Source organism: Kogia breviceps, chromosome 8 (genome assembly GCF_026419965.1).
Source record: "Kogia breviceps isolate mKogBre1 chromosome 8, mKogBre1 haplotype 1, whole genome shotgun sequence".
Lineage (NCBI taxonomy): Eukaryota > Metazoa > Chordata > Mammalia > Artiodactyla > Physeteridae > Kogia > Kogia breviceps.
Window position 1 is genome coordinate 35,114,622 of NC_081317.1, and position 18,599 is coordinate 35,133,220.

The 18,599-nt window shown below is 39.2% G+C and overlaps 1 protein-coding gene across 13 annotated transcripts in view; it reads left to right on the forward strand.

Moving 5' to 3' along the window:
• Positions 1–14,696, forward strand: part of CDC14B (cell division cycle 14B) — a 105,010-nt gene extending 90,314 nt beyond the window's left edge. For 4 of the 13 annotated variants that reach the window (XM_067041185.1, XM_067041186.1, XM_067041191.1 and 1 more), the window contains one exon: positions 1,024–1,169. In XM_067041185.1, the coding sequence (XP_066897286.1) occupies positions 1,024–1,138 (115 nt within the window). In that variant the 3' untranslated portion in view covers positions 1,139–1,169. Of the gene's footprint in view, positions 1–196; positions 276–1,023; positions 1,170–5,990; positions 6,108–10,671; positions 10,820–11,036 lie in introns of those variants that run through there. The other 9 variants (XM_067041183.1, XM_067041184.1, XM_059071762.2 and 6 more) reach the window with 6 other exon arrangements.
• Positions 14,697–18,599: the final 3,903 nt, after the last annotated feature.

Below are 18,599 nucleotides of genomic sequence, written 5' to 3' on the forward strand. Positions count from 1 at the left end.
AATATCTAAATTCAATTCCTGCCTCCTGATTTTGACCCATCTGTCAGTGTGGACATGTTATTTTGCTTCACTGTTGGTACTTAGCCAAATGAAAATGTTAAGAGGGAAAGTTAATGAAAAATATATGAGTACTGGTGATTCTTAAAAGAAAGTTATAGTACATAAAGTAATCCAGTCATTGGTTTCTGTTTTACAGTCAATATTTGGGGAGAATTAAGTGTTAGAAATTGTAAAATTAGTAATTTTGTCAGAGAGCTTGTCTGATCCTGACTACCATGAAGATAGGAAATTATGTAGCACCATGATCTTGAAGTGATCTTCAGGACATAATGGCAAGTATATTATTGTCTGTGCTAGAACAGATTGGGTAGATTTTGTAACTTCATCCATGCTGCCTATTTTTCTGCATTGTGCTGATGATTTCTGCTAGGTTTGTTAGGGGCAAAGGAAATGATGCATGAAGAGTGGAAGTGCATCCTATGGGAACAGGTAAAAATACAGATATAATTAGCCTTGAAAATCCCTTAAAACCACCTTAACAGTACAGTGTAGGTGGGTATGTTTCATCATTGAAAAATAATTCTCATGCCATGAACTTTACTAGAGGAACAAATGAAAATCTATAAAACAGACATGCCGGTGTCAGTTCAGGGCTTTTTTTGTTTGGTTGGTTGTTTTTGCCTCCTTTTTCTCTGTGATTTGGTTTTCTGTGTGCATATTATGCTTTTTGAAGAATTTCAACCGCATAGCTATGACTCTCATTTCAGTATCATACAATTAAATTAACCTGGGTTAGTTATCCAACTAGAGCTTGGGTCTAACCTTTCTTTACCAAATATCAAATCTGTTTAAAACTGAAGACAGCAATTTTTCCAACATAAAATGGCAAAACTTGATCCCTGTTTCCTGCTCCTTTGCATCGCAGGGTGTCTAAAATTCACACGTGGCTTTATTTATTTATTATTTTATTTATTTTGGCTTCCCAATTTGAACATCTGTTCTTTCCCCTTCGCCCCTTTCCAGATGTTCCCTAGCTGTGCTGACCTCTGCACTGTGTAGTGTTGTCATCTGGTGGATTGTTTGTGACTACATTCTCCCCATCCTGCTATTCTGTCTCGATGGTTTAAGAACACAGTAGCCATCAGGACCCTTTGACAGATAGCTGCTGTGTAAGTGTCCCATTCCACTTCTCTACTAGTGCTCCCCTCTGGTGTCCAGTGTGTTTCTCATGATGCATGTTTTTCTCACTATCAGCTCTTCTAGCTTTGTTGATTTGCCTTTTTTCAAAGGTTCTTATTCTGAATCTTTGCACTTCATGGGCTGGTGGCAGGAAAGGAAGTCTTCTCTGTCACTTTCATACCAGGGATATTAAAAGTAACACGCTTCGTTTAAGACGTGCTTACTCTTAACAGATGTTTTTGAAATAGCAATTTATGCTGACAGTGACATAGTTTCTTTTTCTTATCAAAAATGTATAGTTAGTTTGGGGTAATTGGGGTGGGTTTCTTTCAATCAGTTGTCTGTACAACTTTCCTCTGGTTTTCTAGGGTAACTATCGTTAATATATCCTTTCCAATCTAGCAAAAAGAATTTTCCCACTGGCTTTCTGCCGTTAGTAAAGACTTTATTTTGTAGCCATGAGGTCTAGTGAGCATTGCATCCTTTTTCACCTCTGATTTTGCCATTGTACACGGTGCTCTCTCAGCAGGCACCTGCTTCCCTAATAAACCTTGTGTCTTGAGTACGCAGAATTGTCTCCTCTACCTTGTTTCACTTCCTCCCGTTTAGGGAATACAGTTATGTATAGTTTTCAACACTTGGTGTTGAATGAAAATAGGAAAGCAGAGAAAACTGGAGTCCCTTGTTTATGTTTGTGTTTCCACATGACAGTCACTGTGCTCCTTTTTCCTTCCCACTTTCCTCCTTTCCCAAAAGTAACCAGAATGCTTTTATTAGGTTAATAGAGGCAGAATTTGTATTCTCTTGATATCTTTCAACATTAAATGAATACCTTCACAGTGAAGAGGCTCCTTTTCTGCAGAAGAATGTGGCAAGAAGCTTTCCCGGGAACATCATGTTAAGACCAAGAGCACAGAAAGGAGGGTGTATCCTGTGAGACTGTGGTTCACCATTACCCTCTTATGTCTAGGCTGCATTCTTTTTTCTCTGAAACTTTTCTTTAGCTCACATTTTAAGAATTTCTTGTCTTGTTCCAACTTGGACTTGGGGGTTATAGGAATACAAAAGTGCCTTCTTGGATCTCCTCCAAAGTAAAATTCCATTGCAGCCAACTCTAGTACTTTGTGGTTCATTGAATGTTTTCAAATGGCTAGAAAAGATTTAAAAAACTAGCAGATGCCATTCTTTTCAAAATTAAAGAAAAGCTGCTTAACATGAACCTATATATGACATTAAAAAAAATCTTATTAATACAAGCTTATTACATAGCTACATATGCTATGTTTCTGATACGGATTATCCCTTCAGGTGTTTTGTTCCTTTACTTCTCTTACTGAGCCTAGATTTCACACATTTGAACTCAGGGCCATCACACACTGCATAGATTTATTCTTCTCAAACTATTCCGAGTGGCAATTTCAAAGAGGTGGAGTCATTGCTAATAATGTTTAGGCACTTCATGATCGTATTATTTTTTGCAGGGTAAGTTTAAAAAATGGTCTCTATCAGGCTCTTTTCTTTTTAATATTCTATGTAAGACATACTGTTTTTTTGTTATTACTGACATTTGCCGTTGTATTTCTAGCCCAAAGCAGAGTATTCACATTAGCCTGCCTTGATTAATTTGGAATTTACAGAAACAAAAGCTTTCAACAATAACAATAATGTAAACAGATATAGTCCTTATAATTATCCTTTGAGGTGACTGCTCATGGGCACTGTTGTTGACATTCACCCCTATTGGCTGATGATGTAGCATCACCTGATAGGTTGTTTCCTGGCACGCCTGGAGAGCTTCCCTCTAACAGCACTTCACATGCTGCTTCAGACCTTTTAGCCAGTGGGAAAGGCATCTCTGCAGGTTGCAGGGCCTTAGGCCCATCATTCTGCAGGCTCTTTTTGTATCAGTGGTGGACAACCAGTGTAAATAGTGCATGGCTGCGCTGATGGATTCTCTTCTTAGAATGAACATTTATTTTCAAAGTACTTTGTGACTTGATAGGTGAGAGACCTGGCTTTTCAATTTTTTGCTTTGCCTCAAGTTGCAGATATCTTTGTATCCAAAATTGGAAAATATTGAGCCTCAAAAGATACTGCAGATGAAAAGAAAAAAAAAAAGATACTGCAGAGAAGAAAATGAACTCTAGTATGGGCAAGAGATAGAAGGTAGGACTGAGGGTTCTATCAGGAAAAGATGGAAAGGAGAAATGACATTTGCTGAATGTTGTCCTGCAGAGCCCTGTGATTGGCCTAGTGTGCAAGGTGGGGGGTAGCGAGTTCCCACATCCCTGTGGCAGAGTGAATACTTCACACGTTTATGAGCTTAACCCACCTTAGGGTGTTAACTTGTAGGATATCTCAGGTAATATCTAAGTGTAGTTGCTGTGTTTCCTTCCCACTTTATTGATGCGTAACCTACAGATGTAATAACTGCTCTGTTTTTAATGCAAATAACTGGTGACCTGAATCTTTACTGATGAGATTGATGCATTCCAAATTTCTATCATGCTCTCATTTTCAAAATTGCACATAAATTATTAGCTATTACTTACATGAATTGTTTACACTAATTTTGTAGAGAAATAAGTACTTTTTTTTTTTTTTTTTTTTTTTTTGTGGTACGCGGGCCTCTCACTGTTGTGGCCTCTCCCGTTGCGGAGCACAGGCTCCGTACGCTCAGGCTCAGCGGCCATGGCTCACGGGCCCAGCCGCTCCGCGGCATGTGGGATCTTCCCGGACCGGGGCACGAACCTGCGTCCCCTGCATCGGCAGGCGGACTCTCAACCACTGCGCCACCAGGGAAGCCCCAAGAAATAAGTACTTTTTAAAAGATGTTTCCTATCAGCCTAAAATATGATTTCGCAGTAATTTCTTGTTTTGAATAGTATTTAAACATAATAGCTAACTTAAGAAATCAGGAAGTAAATTTCCTAAGCAGGCAATATATTGGCTCTTGGTTTTTTCCTCATATTAATGATTTTACAGTGTGATAGTTGATACTTTTGACCATAAGTGGCCTCAAATTATTTGAAAAGTAGATGTTGTATTTCAAAAAAAAGCCAACAGGAGTCTCATTTTCTCCATTTGTAAAAAATGGAGATAAAACTCATGAACCTCACTGAGTGGGTGAGAGGCCTCGGGACACCAGTAGTGGCAGCACCAAGCCCTGGGCCTGGGCCTTAGAAATAGCAGTGGACGCATTGCAGTTTGTTTCTGTTTTGTTTTGTTTTTTTAAATGAAAAATTCTAGATTCACATTCTTAACAGAGACAACTAAATATTTCCTCTTCACTTTATAAAATCAGAAAGAATTTTAAAATAAATCCTTGTTTTCAAGGATAGAATTTATATGCCAGGGCAGTTGGTACCCTCTTCGATAATACAACTATGTCTGCATATACATTTTCTATTGTGTTAAAGCAGTCAACATTTAAGATGATAAAACTTTATCAGAAATCCTGAATCAAGCATTGGCTCATTTACCCAGGATCAGTTTCCCTCAGTGAGATTGAAGGCCTGATTCATAAGGCTTTCAGAAATGGTTCTTGGATAAAGAGAAACAGCTAGTCTAGGAGTTTCCCTCCCTCAGCCTAATACTCCTCTCCCCCAAATGGCTCGAAAACTACTGACCTCCAGACTTCTGCTGTGGTGCGGTACAACCCATTGTTTTTTTACTCATGAGAAGTTAGTATTTTACTAAATGTTGAATATCCTATGGTTTGAGTAATATTAAGATTATAAGAATTTACTACATTTTAAGGACCTGGCTTTGCTTATTAACTAATGTGGTGTTAACACAGGCATAAGGAGGTAGGACTGACTTGCTAGTTTGTTGTAATGGTTTCTTTTTACGCATGAGCTGGGTTCTCATAAGTTGTTGTTGGCTATCTCACCTTTATGTTTGGATATGAGAGGAGAAAGCTTTTTAAAGTATTTTCTCACAGATAAATAAAAGTTGAGTGTATGTAAATGTGTATGTATGCAGTTCAGTGTTTTAGTCATTATCTCTTGAAGAAAAGAATTGCTTGTAAAATTTTTTGGTGTTTTCTGCTGTTGTCCCTCTGACAATTCAGTGAGGAGTTTTAAAACACCCTCTACTTATGAACAGGTATTCTGTGTGGGCTTTATCTGAGGGTGTTCTTTCTGATTCATGAATGTGCCTCCTGGGCAGTCTACTCCCATAGGTCTCAGTTCCTCTTGAGATGTCTAGAGTTTAATTAAATCAAGTTTCACAAAATTTAAACAGCTTCACTTTAATGGTACTGGGTGACTTTGTAAGTGGTTGTAAGCCAGCCCCCAAAATTCTGTTTGAACATACTTTTAAAATTTGAAATGTTATAAAAAATTACTGTTGATTTGATGTCTGTTGCTTGTACTTCCAGCTCTGAAGAGTGAATACTGTATATATATTTATATTCGTAGTCTTTCGAATTTGGGGTTTTTAAATGATTTCTTGTTTTCATGACTAGAATTCTGAGAATTTATTTTTACTTTGGGGCACAAAAATTTGTCTTACTGATTGATTTCTTTGGTGTGGGAATTGCTTGACATGCCAGGTCAGTTCATTTTCCAAAAGCAAAGTTCTTTGGTTATCTTTGTGTAACCCTTCATAGGGAAATGAGATGCTTTATTTCAAAAGACCTTGATGTAAAAGTGTGTTTCAGATTTTTTTTTTTGGCAAATGTGTTTATGGAAAATCCTGTCCGTTCTCAAGAAAATAATTTGCACTAAAGTGCAAAAATGCCTTCCTCTGTCAAGTATTTGCAAATTGCTTCAGTGAATATAATGTTATCTTTTTCCAACTGTTTTCAGAGTAATTCTTCAGTCCAGTGTTCAGAGCTGTAAAACATCTGAACCTAACATTTCTGGCAGTGCAGGCATTACTAAAAGAACCACCAGATCTGCTTCAAGAAAAAGCAGTTTTAAAAGGTGAGAAAAGAATCCTACACTTCTGAAATGTTCTAAACATTGGTTTTCCAGTTTAATCTTCTGGAGATAGAAATGAAGACAGGAGAAAGCAGAGTCCCCATGGTAGGAAATTAATCAAAAATGTTTGACTTGTTCATCATCTAAGAAAATCTGGACCATTTTAATTTGGGGTTTTGTTTTGTTTTGTTTTTACAGAGGTGATTCTCAACACTGGAAATGTGGTCTCTGGGTCATAATATGGGAAAGTTGAGAATGCTGTACTTCTAAGTTCTTAAAATTAAGAACTTCCAAAGCTCTCTGTCAGGACTTGGAGGAAATCTTTCTGTCTGTGTATCAGATCCAGCATAATTGTTGGAGAATTAGTTAAAAATAAGTGTGATGGTGGAAAAATGAGAACTCTCGTGAGTTTGGGATCTTTCTTTACCTAGCGACTATCCTCTTGGCCACAGTCTATATATACCCAAGGGCGCTAGCTTTTTCACTTTCTGGCCCAGCATCTTTCACTTCCTTCATTAATAGAGGCTTTCACAAAAAAATGGACATGTTTTGTGACCAAATCCATTACTCACCATTGTTTTTGGATGTTTATCATGAACTGAGACATTTCATTTTTAACATATTCCCAAAACATCCCCTTTTAGGGGAGAGCAGATTGCCCACTTCCTATCATCTCAGGAGGGGTAGGCAGGCAGGCACCTTTTTTGTGTTTGTGTATCTTTGCCTTGAGCTGGCAACCCATGCGGTCCTAAGCATGACAGTACCGTGCTCAGGGAACGGTGTTGTCTTATAGAGACCACAAGCTACCTGAAGATAATCTGAACCAGACTTTAAAACGTCCTTCACAGTTTTCCTGGCTTCTTTTTGACTTCCCTGCCCTCAGATCTTTGAGGCTTTGGGCCTGCGTTGCCCTTCGGTGCTAAGGTAATCTCCGGTGCAGTCCCACGGCAGCCTGTGTCCTGAGGGACTCACTGACAATCTAGAGAGCTCTGTGTCTTTTGCTTTTGTAAGGAATTGTTCCATTCTGCCACTTTCCTTCTTTGCTGATTCTTTTGTACAGTTTTACTACAATCTTTTACTTGCCAGAGAACGTGCCTCAATACAAGTATTTGAGAATTGGGCACTGACTCATGATTTTAGGATTTAAAACTTTTCACTAGAAAGGTATCAAATATTCATACTCTTTTTACTCTAATTCACTGAGAAGAATATTAGAGAAATACTGACAAAAAGTCAGATTTAGGTACATTATAACATAATATCAGAATGTTATTTATAATAGTAAGAAATAGGAAATGATTGATGAATTCTGCCAAATGAATCGAGAGTCATGTTTTCAAAGGAAAGTTAATGTCCCGGGTTAATTGCTCATGGAGCAATAAGTGAAAAGGGCTACACATAAAAATTATGAACTATTGCTTTAATTTTGTAAATGTAAAATATACTTTATATATATGTGTGTGTGTGTAAATGTATAGATGTGTAAATATTTATAAGCTTAAATATTTACAGATGTGGACATTTCTGTTGGGTTGGCCAAAAAGTTCGTTCGGGTTTTTCTTTAACATCTTACCGAAAAACCCAGTGGAACTTTTTGGCCAACCCAATATATATGTAGAGAAGTAAGATAAAGGAAAAATATGCCATAATGCTAACAGTTCTTCTGCTTGGTAGGACATTTGGGGATTTTTTTCCTTTTTTTTTTTTTATCATTTTCTTTTTTTCTAACTTTTCTACAATAAATGAGGGGAAATGCGAGTTTTTTTAACTTTGACACTTTTATGTAAATTAAATTATTAAAAATTCAAATAAAGGACTTGCTGTTGGTGATAGTTAGACATGTTTTGAATGGACATATTCTTTTCAGACTTCTATCACAGCCGAGTGTGTTTTGCACATTTAATTCTGCTTTCTGCTTTTCTGGATGGCGCCCTGCAGGTTTCAGAGGAGTTGGCTAGAGTCCTGGAGCCGGGACTGCACTTGCCCGGTCATACCACGTTCCTCTTAGGGTGTGGCCGTATGGCAGTTTTTCCGTCTAGGTCTTGTCTAGTGATCTAAACTTGTGCTTCTCAGCAGAGTTGGTTCCTGATTGCGGTGAGCATCTGCCTGAGGTCCCTGGACTTGTTGCTTTGAGGGCTCTAAAGTAGAGTTCAGACTGAATACCTTGACCAAATATTGAAATGGCCCAAAGAAAGCAGTTTTCAGGCATTCGCGATAGTGCTGAAAACCAAAAAAACTTATTTTAGATTCTGAAATGGACTTTCAGAGATTTGGAGGGGCAAAGAAGTAAAACAACGAGAGTTAATTGGGTTTCACAGTGCTTTTAACCATGCCCTCCATGCCGGATCTCCTTTACCTCCTTCTGGGCTCTGGCCTGTATTGACATCACCTTAACTGTGACCACATACAGCTCACAAGAGAAAGGCAAATTATGCACAGGTCCCACTCCCTGCTTCTAGGAAATAATGGGAGTCAGCACCCAAGCTGTAGCCTGAAGTTTTTGTCCTATGGGATAGTATTCATTTTTGGTTGGAGGGTAGTGAGAGAATTAACACAATTGTACATAATCTGATTCAGGACAAAATAATATGAGCTAAGATTGTTGAGTAATTTTAAAGTATTGAATAGAAGTCTTTTCTTTGAACAGTAGTACACGCACACACACGCACACACAAAATAGTACACCGTTTTGCACCATTTCCGTGTACATTCATAAACACTTGCAAGGCGCCAGGGTTGCCAGTCTGATGTTATTCCCATTTGTGAGGCCTTCTCTCTTGCAGGTTTGATGTTGTTTGTACGTCGTCATCATCATCTCTGTTGTGCCATAGAACTTGACCTTTCATTTCCATGTTCTATTCTACTCTTTGAGGCTTTCCAGGATGAAGACCTCACCAAAATTCACTTGCCATTGATTTGGCTCTTTTGATTTTTGACAGTTTACTGAGAGGCTTTACATCTTTGAAGAACTCTTCCACAAACATGTTAAAAGAGCAGTTATTTGGAGACTGAAAAAATATGAGTGTTGTCATAAGTATTTGTTGTTGGGAAGAATTGCCACCATGTTTCTCTCATGGCAGGTGACCGATTATTCTCCCATGTATCCATTGAACATTAGCCACGTCTAAGCTTTAAATCGTGGGTGACAAGCTCTGCTCTGGCACAGCTGTGGCAGTTCAGGCACGGAAACACTGGAGTGTCTGGTGGTGGATGGGGTGCTGAGAGGAGTCTGTGTAGCAGCTTCCTCATCCCCTTTCTTAAGTCCAGAGAAGTAAATTAATGGGCTTCTACACCTCCCAGTTCCTGTTAGAGCTAGAAGCCCATTTTAATGTTTCTGTTTTAATAATTAATCCACTGAAGAACCAGCTAAATAGAATTGGCCCATTTTTCAGTGTTGTTGTATCAACTCTGAAGAGCTCCCTGAGAATGAGGCTCGAACATTTCATCATCGAGCCTCCGATCGAGAACCTGTAGCCACCTCGTTTGATGTCATTCGATTCGGTTCATGTCTTTACACTGCTCACCCATTGAGTGCATGTTTCTGTAAGCTTATACTGTTTCTTTGGGGAAGTCTTCTGTTTCCTTTTTTAAAACAAATTATAACTTCATTTGTTTTCTAAGAAAACTGTCATGTGTAAGTGCCTTTTTTATTCCAAGTTGCATCATTGGGAACCATCACTTTTCTGCTCTACCTGCCAAACCAAACCAATGTTCATTGCTTTGGGGTATTTTGTACCTAATTATTCATAGTTTGGAGGAAGATAAATGCTCAGGCTCTTTCTTCAGCCTCTGAAACCCATGAGTCTCTTCACAAGCCCTTCAGTTGGCGTAACTACATTTAGGACTTTGGCTTTTTAAGTCTTCTCCTTTGTGACGTTTGCCATCATCATACCTGTCACTGCTTCTTGTTCCTTAGAGTCTCAGATCTCAGTGTCTGTCCCATCACCTCTGGGCTTTAATTCTTTCTCATTGTCATTATGTTTAAAAACTATATCACTGTAGAAGCGCCAGAATGTTGTATCTAAATACTCTTTTATGCTGGTTACCTCTGTTCTTTTAAAATATTAATCTCCCTTTGAAATTTCAGATATTTTCCCTCTTGGCTCCACCAACGAACCTGGACCTTTATACTCAATACTCTGTTGGGGTCTCGGAAAACTAAATGTTTGATTCAGATGAGCTGCTCTGATAGAGCACCATTATCATCATCCAAGTGAGGGTCACCTCCAGATTGGAATTGGTTTCTCTCTTTTCTTTTGCTTTAGTTGTTCTCTGAAAGTTGCTGTTTAGTTGAAAGTTAAAGTGATCAGTTGGGGAAGGAAAGAAAGGAGGTTGGGTGAAGATCAATGTAGGTCAATTATTCACGAACAGAAAAGGGTCGGCGGCTGTCCCCTTGCAGCTGTGCAGCAGTGCGGAGCAAGGTGGGCGCAGGTGCGGGGTGCCTGCTGTGCTCTGCTAAACTGGAAACTGCTTGCTGTGCCCCAGCTTTTTCTGTGACTGACTTCTGGCTTTGGAAATAATCAAGTAACAGTTCTTTATCTTTTCGTTCTTTCCACTTTTCCCACAGCCTGATTCCTCAGAGGGAAAGAAGGAAAAGGAATGCTTTGCAACAAATGCCCTTAATGGCATTATGGTACTCTCATTGCTCGGCTGCTTTTGCCCTCCCTTCTTTTTTCATTGTTTTTTTATTGTTTTGTAATTTTTTGCAGAACTGAACCTTTTTCTGCTCTGCCTCTTCTCTCCTGTTTGTCTTTACTTTACGGTTGATATTGTACTGTCTTTTCCAAACTATCTGTCATTAGAGAATTATACAAAGTGTATACTTTTTAGCATGTCAAATATTTTTATTATGTTGCCTTCCTTGTCTTTGATAACTACATATGGGACACTTAAAAGCCTTCATGGTAAAATCCTTTTTTTTTTCCCCTGTAGTCCCTCCATTTCAAGGACTAAAACAGTCTTGCGTTAAGTAAAAACCTGTGACCAGAACTGAAGGAAGACTCTAGGAACAGAAAGCTACAACGGGACTTTAGCACAGTTTATTTGGAAACAAAACAGAATTGCAAAAGCCTTAGCTGCTTTCCACCTAAGAAGTTTATTCAATGAAGAAAATGTCCACTGGAATTTAAATAACTACATGAGTTTGGGTACAAGTGAATGACTTGAAGAGGGCCCAACTCTCCTTCTATAGAAATGTCTTTAACAAAAAAGCTGTTGTAAATTAGTCTCAGGTGTAAATATCAAAGCCCTCTGTTATCAGGAGAGCTGACTAGTCTGTGTGGTGCACATGCGGTCCCTGTGATGGCAATCATTTTAGCTGCTGGCCTTCAGCGGAATTGAGGGTCTGATGGAGGTTTTTTATTTGTTTATTTGCTGTTTACCCTGTGTCAAAATTTATAAAGATAAAACAAGCATTACTGAAACGGTACTTTCTGTAATTTGATACTATTTGGTTTAATCATCTTCACTTTAGTATTTGTGATACTGTTACAATGTTAACTCTGTCAAGTACCCAAGTTGCTTGTCTTCTACCAAAGAGTGCTTTATTAACGAGAATCTGTGAAAACCACATTTAAAGACTGTTGCATGTTGCGGTACTCTGGTAACCTAAAACTTTCAAGAGAATGCTAATAGTAGCTTTAGAAGACTCAGGAGGAGAAACTGGCTTCAGAGTTGGAAGACTGTTGTAAGTCATTCCTTTGTCATTTCGAGACTGAAGAATGCCAACCAAGGCTGCCCACTATTCGGTTGCCCAGTCATACAAATTAAAACCGTATTTCCTTCCATGCAGGAAAAACCCCCACGCTGTTGGTGTTTCCCCTGGAAACAGTGATCCCAAATAATGGTGACTTTTTTTAAAAGTTACTTTGTTAGGGTCTTTCTCTGTAGCATTGTGGATTTTTTTTGTTATGTGAATGACCTAAGGCCATTCACACACCCTTTGGTTTCAGTGATAGTTACTCTATCTGGATTTCAGTTGTTTGTAAATAAGAAACTCACTGTTGCCTTTGGTTAGGGAATACAACTGAGAACTCTTTGCGGAGTGCCTTCTCCCCTCAACCCCACAGAAACACAGCAGAGTCTGTAATGTAAAACGATCACAAAACAATTTATTTGCTGCTAAAAAAAAAAAAAAAATGGGGCCCAAAAGAAAAAAATATTTGTAATCATCTTGGTTACTTCCATAAGAAGTGAATGGTTTAGTTATTGTTAACCAGTGTTTGCCTGTCCTAGTTTGGAGAATGGGGAGATGATACAATATTAAAAGGCAAAATGCCTTCATGTTATAAGACGAATGAATCAGGTCAGTAGGCAATTCCATTTTTAAAAAGCTGCCTTTTTAATACAAATACGAAGAATAAGGAACGGTTGGAATGAACAGATTAAAGTCTGTTAATGCAGAAAGTAATTAGAAGACGGTGGATCTATTTTGGTATTTACTCTCTTGGAGTAAATTGTAAGGTTGCCTAGTTTTGAGGGGAGATGGAAGATGCCATTGTTTTGGCCAAACTAGCAGCTCCTCTTCGTTGGGCACCATGAGGGCCATGCCAGCTTTTTTGCTGAGGACTAGACCTCAGAAAAACAGTGTTTTTCTATCCCTGGAAGTTCATAAATACAAAGACCTACTTACCTGAGGGAAGACAGCTCTTCATTAAGCTTTGAGTGGGAGGGGAATCCTTCTGTTTGCTGTGTTGGTCTGGGAGATGATACTAAATGTTCAAGCTGTGCCCGGGCATTAAACACTGAATTCTCAGGGCAACTCTTCTTCCCTTTATACTTTGAAAGGCCGCCTCCTCCATAAATAATCCCGGTAGTTGTGAAAATCAAACTTCCACCGGAACCGTTCTTGCTGGTCAATGTGCCAATGTGCCGTCACCCTCACAGTGAATAAGCCATTTGGTGTCTCTTCGGCTTCAATGTACTTTTTGTTTTACAAATTGCCTTTTTGTGTGGCTGCTCAAGTTTCCAGCTAGAATTGCTGTCACTGTGGTTCTTTCTAAAAATCCTAGTATTTGACAGGCTCACTGAAATTAGTCATAGCAAACTAGTCATTTGTTAAAGAAGCATTCCTTGGAACACACAATTTGGGATAGTGCTTCAGATGGATTGTATAGCACAGTGTTAAATGTACTGGGGACATCTAGAATCTAGGAAGTCTCTGGATCGGATTGATGGAAAGTTCTTCCTGCTGTGAATAAAAGTAGACTCTTACCCCGGCCCCCAACTGAAACTTTAACATACCCAAGAATCTTCTCAGATTCTCATTTTTAATTTGTTATAGAAGATCTTGTTGCTATGGGATATGAAACAGGGCATGTCAGATGGAGAGATTTCTTTAACTTCAGAGCCTTAAATAATTTTGAAAGTACACCAAGACAGTTTCCATTGGGATTAAAATTAGAAATGAATATTTTTAGGTGCCCTTGAAGCTTTCTGGGGACTCAAACCATCAAGAGTTAGGGACAGTCCAAAAGAAGGGTGTCTGCCAAACTGGGTACCTAGACGTGTAGACAGACTTCCATTATGTAATGCTACAGAAAAACTAGAAATCCCTCTAACCTGTCAGTGAAGAGGGATGGATCCTGAGCAGTGCCTCGCTAAAACAAGCAGCCTTACTTGTCAAGATGTAGCTGCATCTAAGCGGCCCGCCACTCTTCTAGTCTCCAGAACTTTGCTGTTGTGAACTCGATCCTCTTAGCCTGTCCCCCACCCACTTCCTTCCCTGCCCTCCTCTGCCTCTCACAGGGGTGATTTCTACCTCTTGGGCCCCAACCAGATTGAAGGAGTCCCCAAGTGTTCTCATGAGGCGATGTGTCTCCCCTTGGGTGAGCCGTTCGGACCATCGGGTGTTCTGGGCCGCGTCATGCCAAGAGCTCCGGGAGCCCTTCCCTTGCTTGACCAGTGGGCCTTGCGTTCCTTTGATGTTTGTCAGAACGTGGCTGAGCTGCTTCTCTTCATACAGTTTTTAAAGTGATTATTGCATTTTGGAAAGCAGTGCTCATCACAACTTTAAAAACGTATTTTAATTCTTTCATAGTTCTTTCCCACCAAAACTGTCCTTGTGAGGCTAGCTGCTGCTCTTCCTTTTCTCCTAAATCTGAGTATTCTCCATGTCACTAAGTGGAAATACTGCAGATGTGTTTAATTGACTGGACAGTTCACCTAATCTGTGTAGGAAATTACCTCCTTAATTGCCCAGTAGAATTAACTGTCAGATATATTCATCTGATTATATTACTGCAGTTTTATATTAATCATTTGCAGACTTTTATCTAACCTGCACTCATGTATAGATTATTAAAACTTTTAAAATATAACTGATTAATCAGTATTGGATCAATCATTATCTTGATTTTTTTAAATTAAAATGTATATTTCTAATCATATTTTATAAAGCTGAGAGAACTGGTTGAATGAATGTTTATTTTCCTGAAGGTATTTTTAAGATAAAGCTTCATGATGGCATGTAAACTTTGCATATCTATATAGTTTGATACATATTGTCACATTTGTGTATTGTAACTGGTTTTATACGAAATGTTGAATAGTGGGAATTGTATAATTATAATCATGTAATTAAAAGTATTAACCAAAGAGCCTTTTGAGTTTTTTATTCACTTATCATTCTGAATCATGGTAGGCAGTGGTTAAAGTATAAAGTGGATGTAACCCTCTGTAGTACTAGTTTGCTAGGACTGCTGTATACCAAAATACTGTGATCTGGGAGGCTTTAACAACAGAAATTAATATTTTTAACAGTTCTGGAGGCTGGAAATCCAAGATCAGGGTGTCAGCAGGGTTGGTTTCTTCTGATGCCTCTCTCCTTGGCCTTTTCTCTGTGCCCGACAGTCCCTGGTGTCCCTCTGTCTGTCCTCCGTTTCTTATAATACGAGTCAGGTTGGATTAGGATCTATCCTAATGGCCTCATTTTAACTTAATTACCTTTTTAAAGGCAGTGTCCCCAGATACAGTTAGTTACATTCTGAGGTAGTGGTGGAAGGGCCCCAACTTAAGAATTTGGGGGTGTACAGTTTAGTCCATAACATCTTCCCTAGGATAAGACAGTAAGCAAGTGGTGGGGCTCCTGCTAAGAACTCATTCACACACACCCGCTAACCAGCGCAGGCATGCGAAGGTTTGACTTTTCTGGAAACCGCTAAGGACAAGTAAGTCAGGCCCTTAGAGTCTTGTAGGTTATATACACCGTAGCCCCTTCATTTTGCCTGCCAAGGTCAGGATTAAAGTGCTGAGTAAAGGGCAGGACCAGTGCTAGAGCACTTCACATCCCAATGTATAACCCAGGACGCCATCCACAGTGTTAATTACCGTCTTCCCTGTTGGTCTCTTGCAGGGTGGAATCCTAAAAGGCCTAACTGCCCACACCATCATGCAGAGGTTGTGTCTAAGTTGTAGGAGTCTGTCCTGTTAAGAAGTGCTGTCCAGTTCCCCCAAGGAACTTAGCTTTGATTTGTGCTAGGATATGAGTTTTCGAAGTACAAAGCAAAGGGATCTGTCTTCTCACCCTTATCCAAACTCCTCCCGCACACCACTGCTCGCAAAGAGCGATTTCCAGGCTCTGCACCATCTGCCTGCCCCTCTATGGTTTACCCTGAGACCCGAACTGAATCGTGTGCCCTCCTGCTGACCCGCTGGAGCTCAGTTGGCATGGGCCAAGCAACTCAAGGTATGTGAGAGCTGTGAAAGGGGCAGGCTTGGCAGCAAGGCTCTGAGGCTTGCAAGGCTCTGGATGAAACCGTAGGGCGTGTTTGTTTCTCGTGGAAGCAGCTGTGGCTTCCAGAACTGTGCTGTGTGGGCAACCAGCCTCTGAGACCCCGGCCCTGTAGATTCTTGGTCTCCTTCTATGTTGTTGACCACTGTCCAGTTTTCATTATTTACCACGTGGACAATTTGCTAAATTCCTCTGCTTCTGTTCCTCAAGTAAAATGGGAATAAAGAGAATTCCCACCTTAACAGTTATAAGGAGAATTAAATGAGATAATACAGCATTTGGAAAGTGCTTAAAACAGCATTTGGCACACAGCTTTCAATAAATTAATTTCCTTATACATTTAAGGTAATTTTCTCTAGATAATTAGGTAAAGACCAATTTTTTTTTCCCTTCATGTGCTTTATTTTTATTTTTTTTTAACATCTTTATTTGAGTATAACTGTTTTACAAGTGTTAGTTTCTCCTTTACAAAAAAGTGAATCAGTTATACATATACATATGTTCCCATATCTCTTCCCTTTTGTGTCACCCTCCCTCCCACCCTCCCTATCCCACCCCTCTAGGTGGTCACAAAGCACAGAGGTGAACTCCCTGTGCTATGCTGCAGCTTCCCACTAGCTATCTAATTTACATTTGGTAGTGTGTATATGTCCCTGCCACTCTCTCACATCGTCACATCTTACCCTTCCCCCTCCCCATATCCTCAAGTCCATGCTCTAGTAGGTCTGTGTTTTATTCCCATCCTACCACTAATCTCTTCATGACATTTTTTTTTTTTTTTTTTTAGATTCCATATATATGTGTTAGCATACGGTATTTGTTTTTATCCTTCTGACTTACTTCACTCTGTATGACAGACTCCAGGTCTATCCACCTCATTACAAATAACTCAGTTTCATTTCTTTTTATGGCTGAGTAATATTCCATTGTATATATGTGCCACATCTTCCTTATCCATTCATCTGTTGATGGGCACTTAGGTTGCTTCCATGTCCTGGCTATCATAAATAGAGCTGCAATAAACATTTTGGTACATGACTCTTTGAATTATGGTTTTCTCAGGGTATATGCCCAGTAGTGGGATTGCTGGGTCATATGGTAGTTCTATTTGTAGTTTTTTAAGGAACCTCCATACTGTTCTCCATAGTGGCTGTATCAATTTACATTCCCACCAACAGTGCAAGAGTGTTCCCTTTTCTCCACACCCTCTCCAGCATTTATTGTTTCTAGAGTTTTTGATGATGGCCAATCTGACCGGTGTGAGATGATATCTCATTGTAGTTTTGATTTGCATTTCTCTGATGATTACTGATGTTGAGCATTCTTTCATGTGTTTGTTGACAATCTGTATATCTTCTTTGGAGAAATGTCTATTTAGTTCTTCTGCCCATTTTTGGATTGGGTTGTTTGTTTTTTTGTTATTGAGCTGCCTGAGTTGCTTATAAATTTTGGATATTAATCCTTTGTCAGTTTCTTCATTTGCAAATATTTTCTCCCATTCTGAGGGTTGTCTTTTGGTCTTGTTTATGGTATCCTTTGCTGTGCAAAAGCTTTTAAGTTTCATTAGGTCCCATTTGTTTATTTTTGTTTTTATTTCCATTTCTCTAGGAGATGGGTCAAAAAGGATCTTGCTGTGATTGATGTCATAGAGTGTTCGGCCTATGTTCTCCTCTAAGAGTTTGATAGTGTAAAGACCAATTTTTTGATAGATTATGGTCCCTCAGTCTCCACTATTTTTGGTACCTGTAGCATAATTCCATGTAAGTATAATGGTGTAAGTTTTTAAACAGGTCAAACTATTTTGACTTCTGAGTCTCCTGAGAGTGGTTTGTTCAAGGCAGAGCAGGGGCATAGTTAAGTAGAAAAGGCCCCTTCGTGAGGCCCCATGAGTTTATTTAAATAGCAAGTTGATAATGGAAAGAGCAATCAGCAATGTGCGTTCTAAAATGAGCTCTGCCACTTATTCTGTGACCTTCGGGATCCTTTATCTGCCTCTTGGCCCTCCCTTTGTTCATCCGTAAAATTGGACTAGTAAATGTGTAGTGAGTGTTTGGATTAAAAGACCAAAGTACGTGAATTGTGGCATAGTATGGGGCCCAGTGCCAGCGTGGAGCATAACATCCACCACTGCTTTCTTTTCCTCTGCCCGTGGGTCTTAAGTGCAGCTGTGGGTGCGTTGGAAAGCCGTGTAGTGGGAGGAATTCTCCACAAATGTGATTTTACCTTCTCTGCAATATGCCATGACTTCAATAAATCATTCTCTCCCCATTGTTGCCCATGTAGGTAGTTTCCAACCTTTTACCTTTATACCACTGCTTGAATGTTCTCATATGTAAATTCTTTCTGGGTGGTGCTGCTTATTTTCTTGGGATAAATTCTTTAAAAAGGCATTTCTAGGTCAGGGATATGCAAAATTTTAAAGCTTTTGTTGTACAGTGCATCAAAAAGGAGCTTGGTATAATTGTTTGGAACACAGATTCTGGACCCAGACTGGGTGTAAACCTTTGCTCTGCTGCTTGTTAGCTGTGTAATTTGGGCCAGCGTGACAATATCTAATATGGTTGTATGAGGATTAAATGATTTGATATTTGTTAGTTAATTAGAACAAGCACCTGGTACATACTAAGAGCCATATATGTATATAATATATTTATATATATAAAAAAATATATATATATTTTAATTTTATTTATTTATTTTTGGCTGTGTTGGTTCTTCATTACTGCATGCCGGCTTTCTCTAGTTGCGGCAAGGGGGGGCTACTC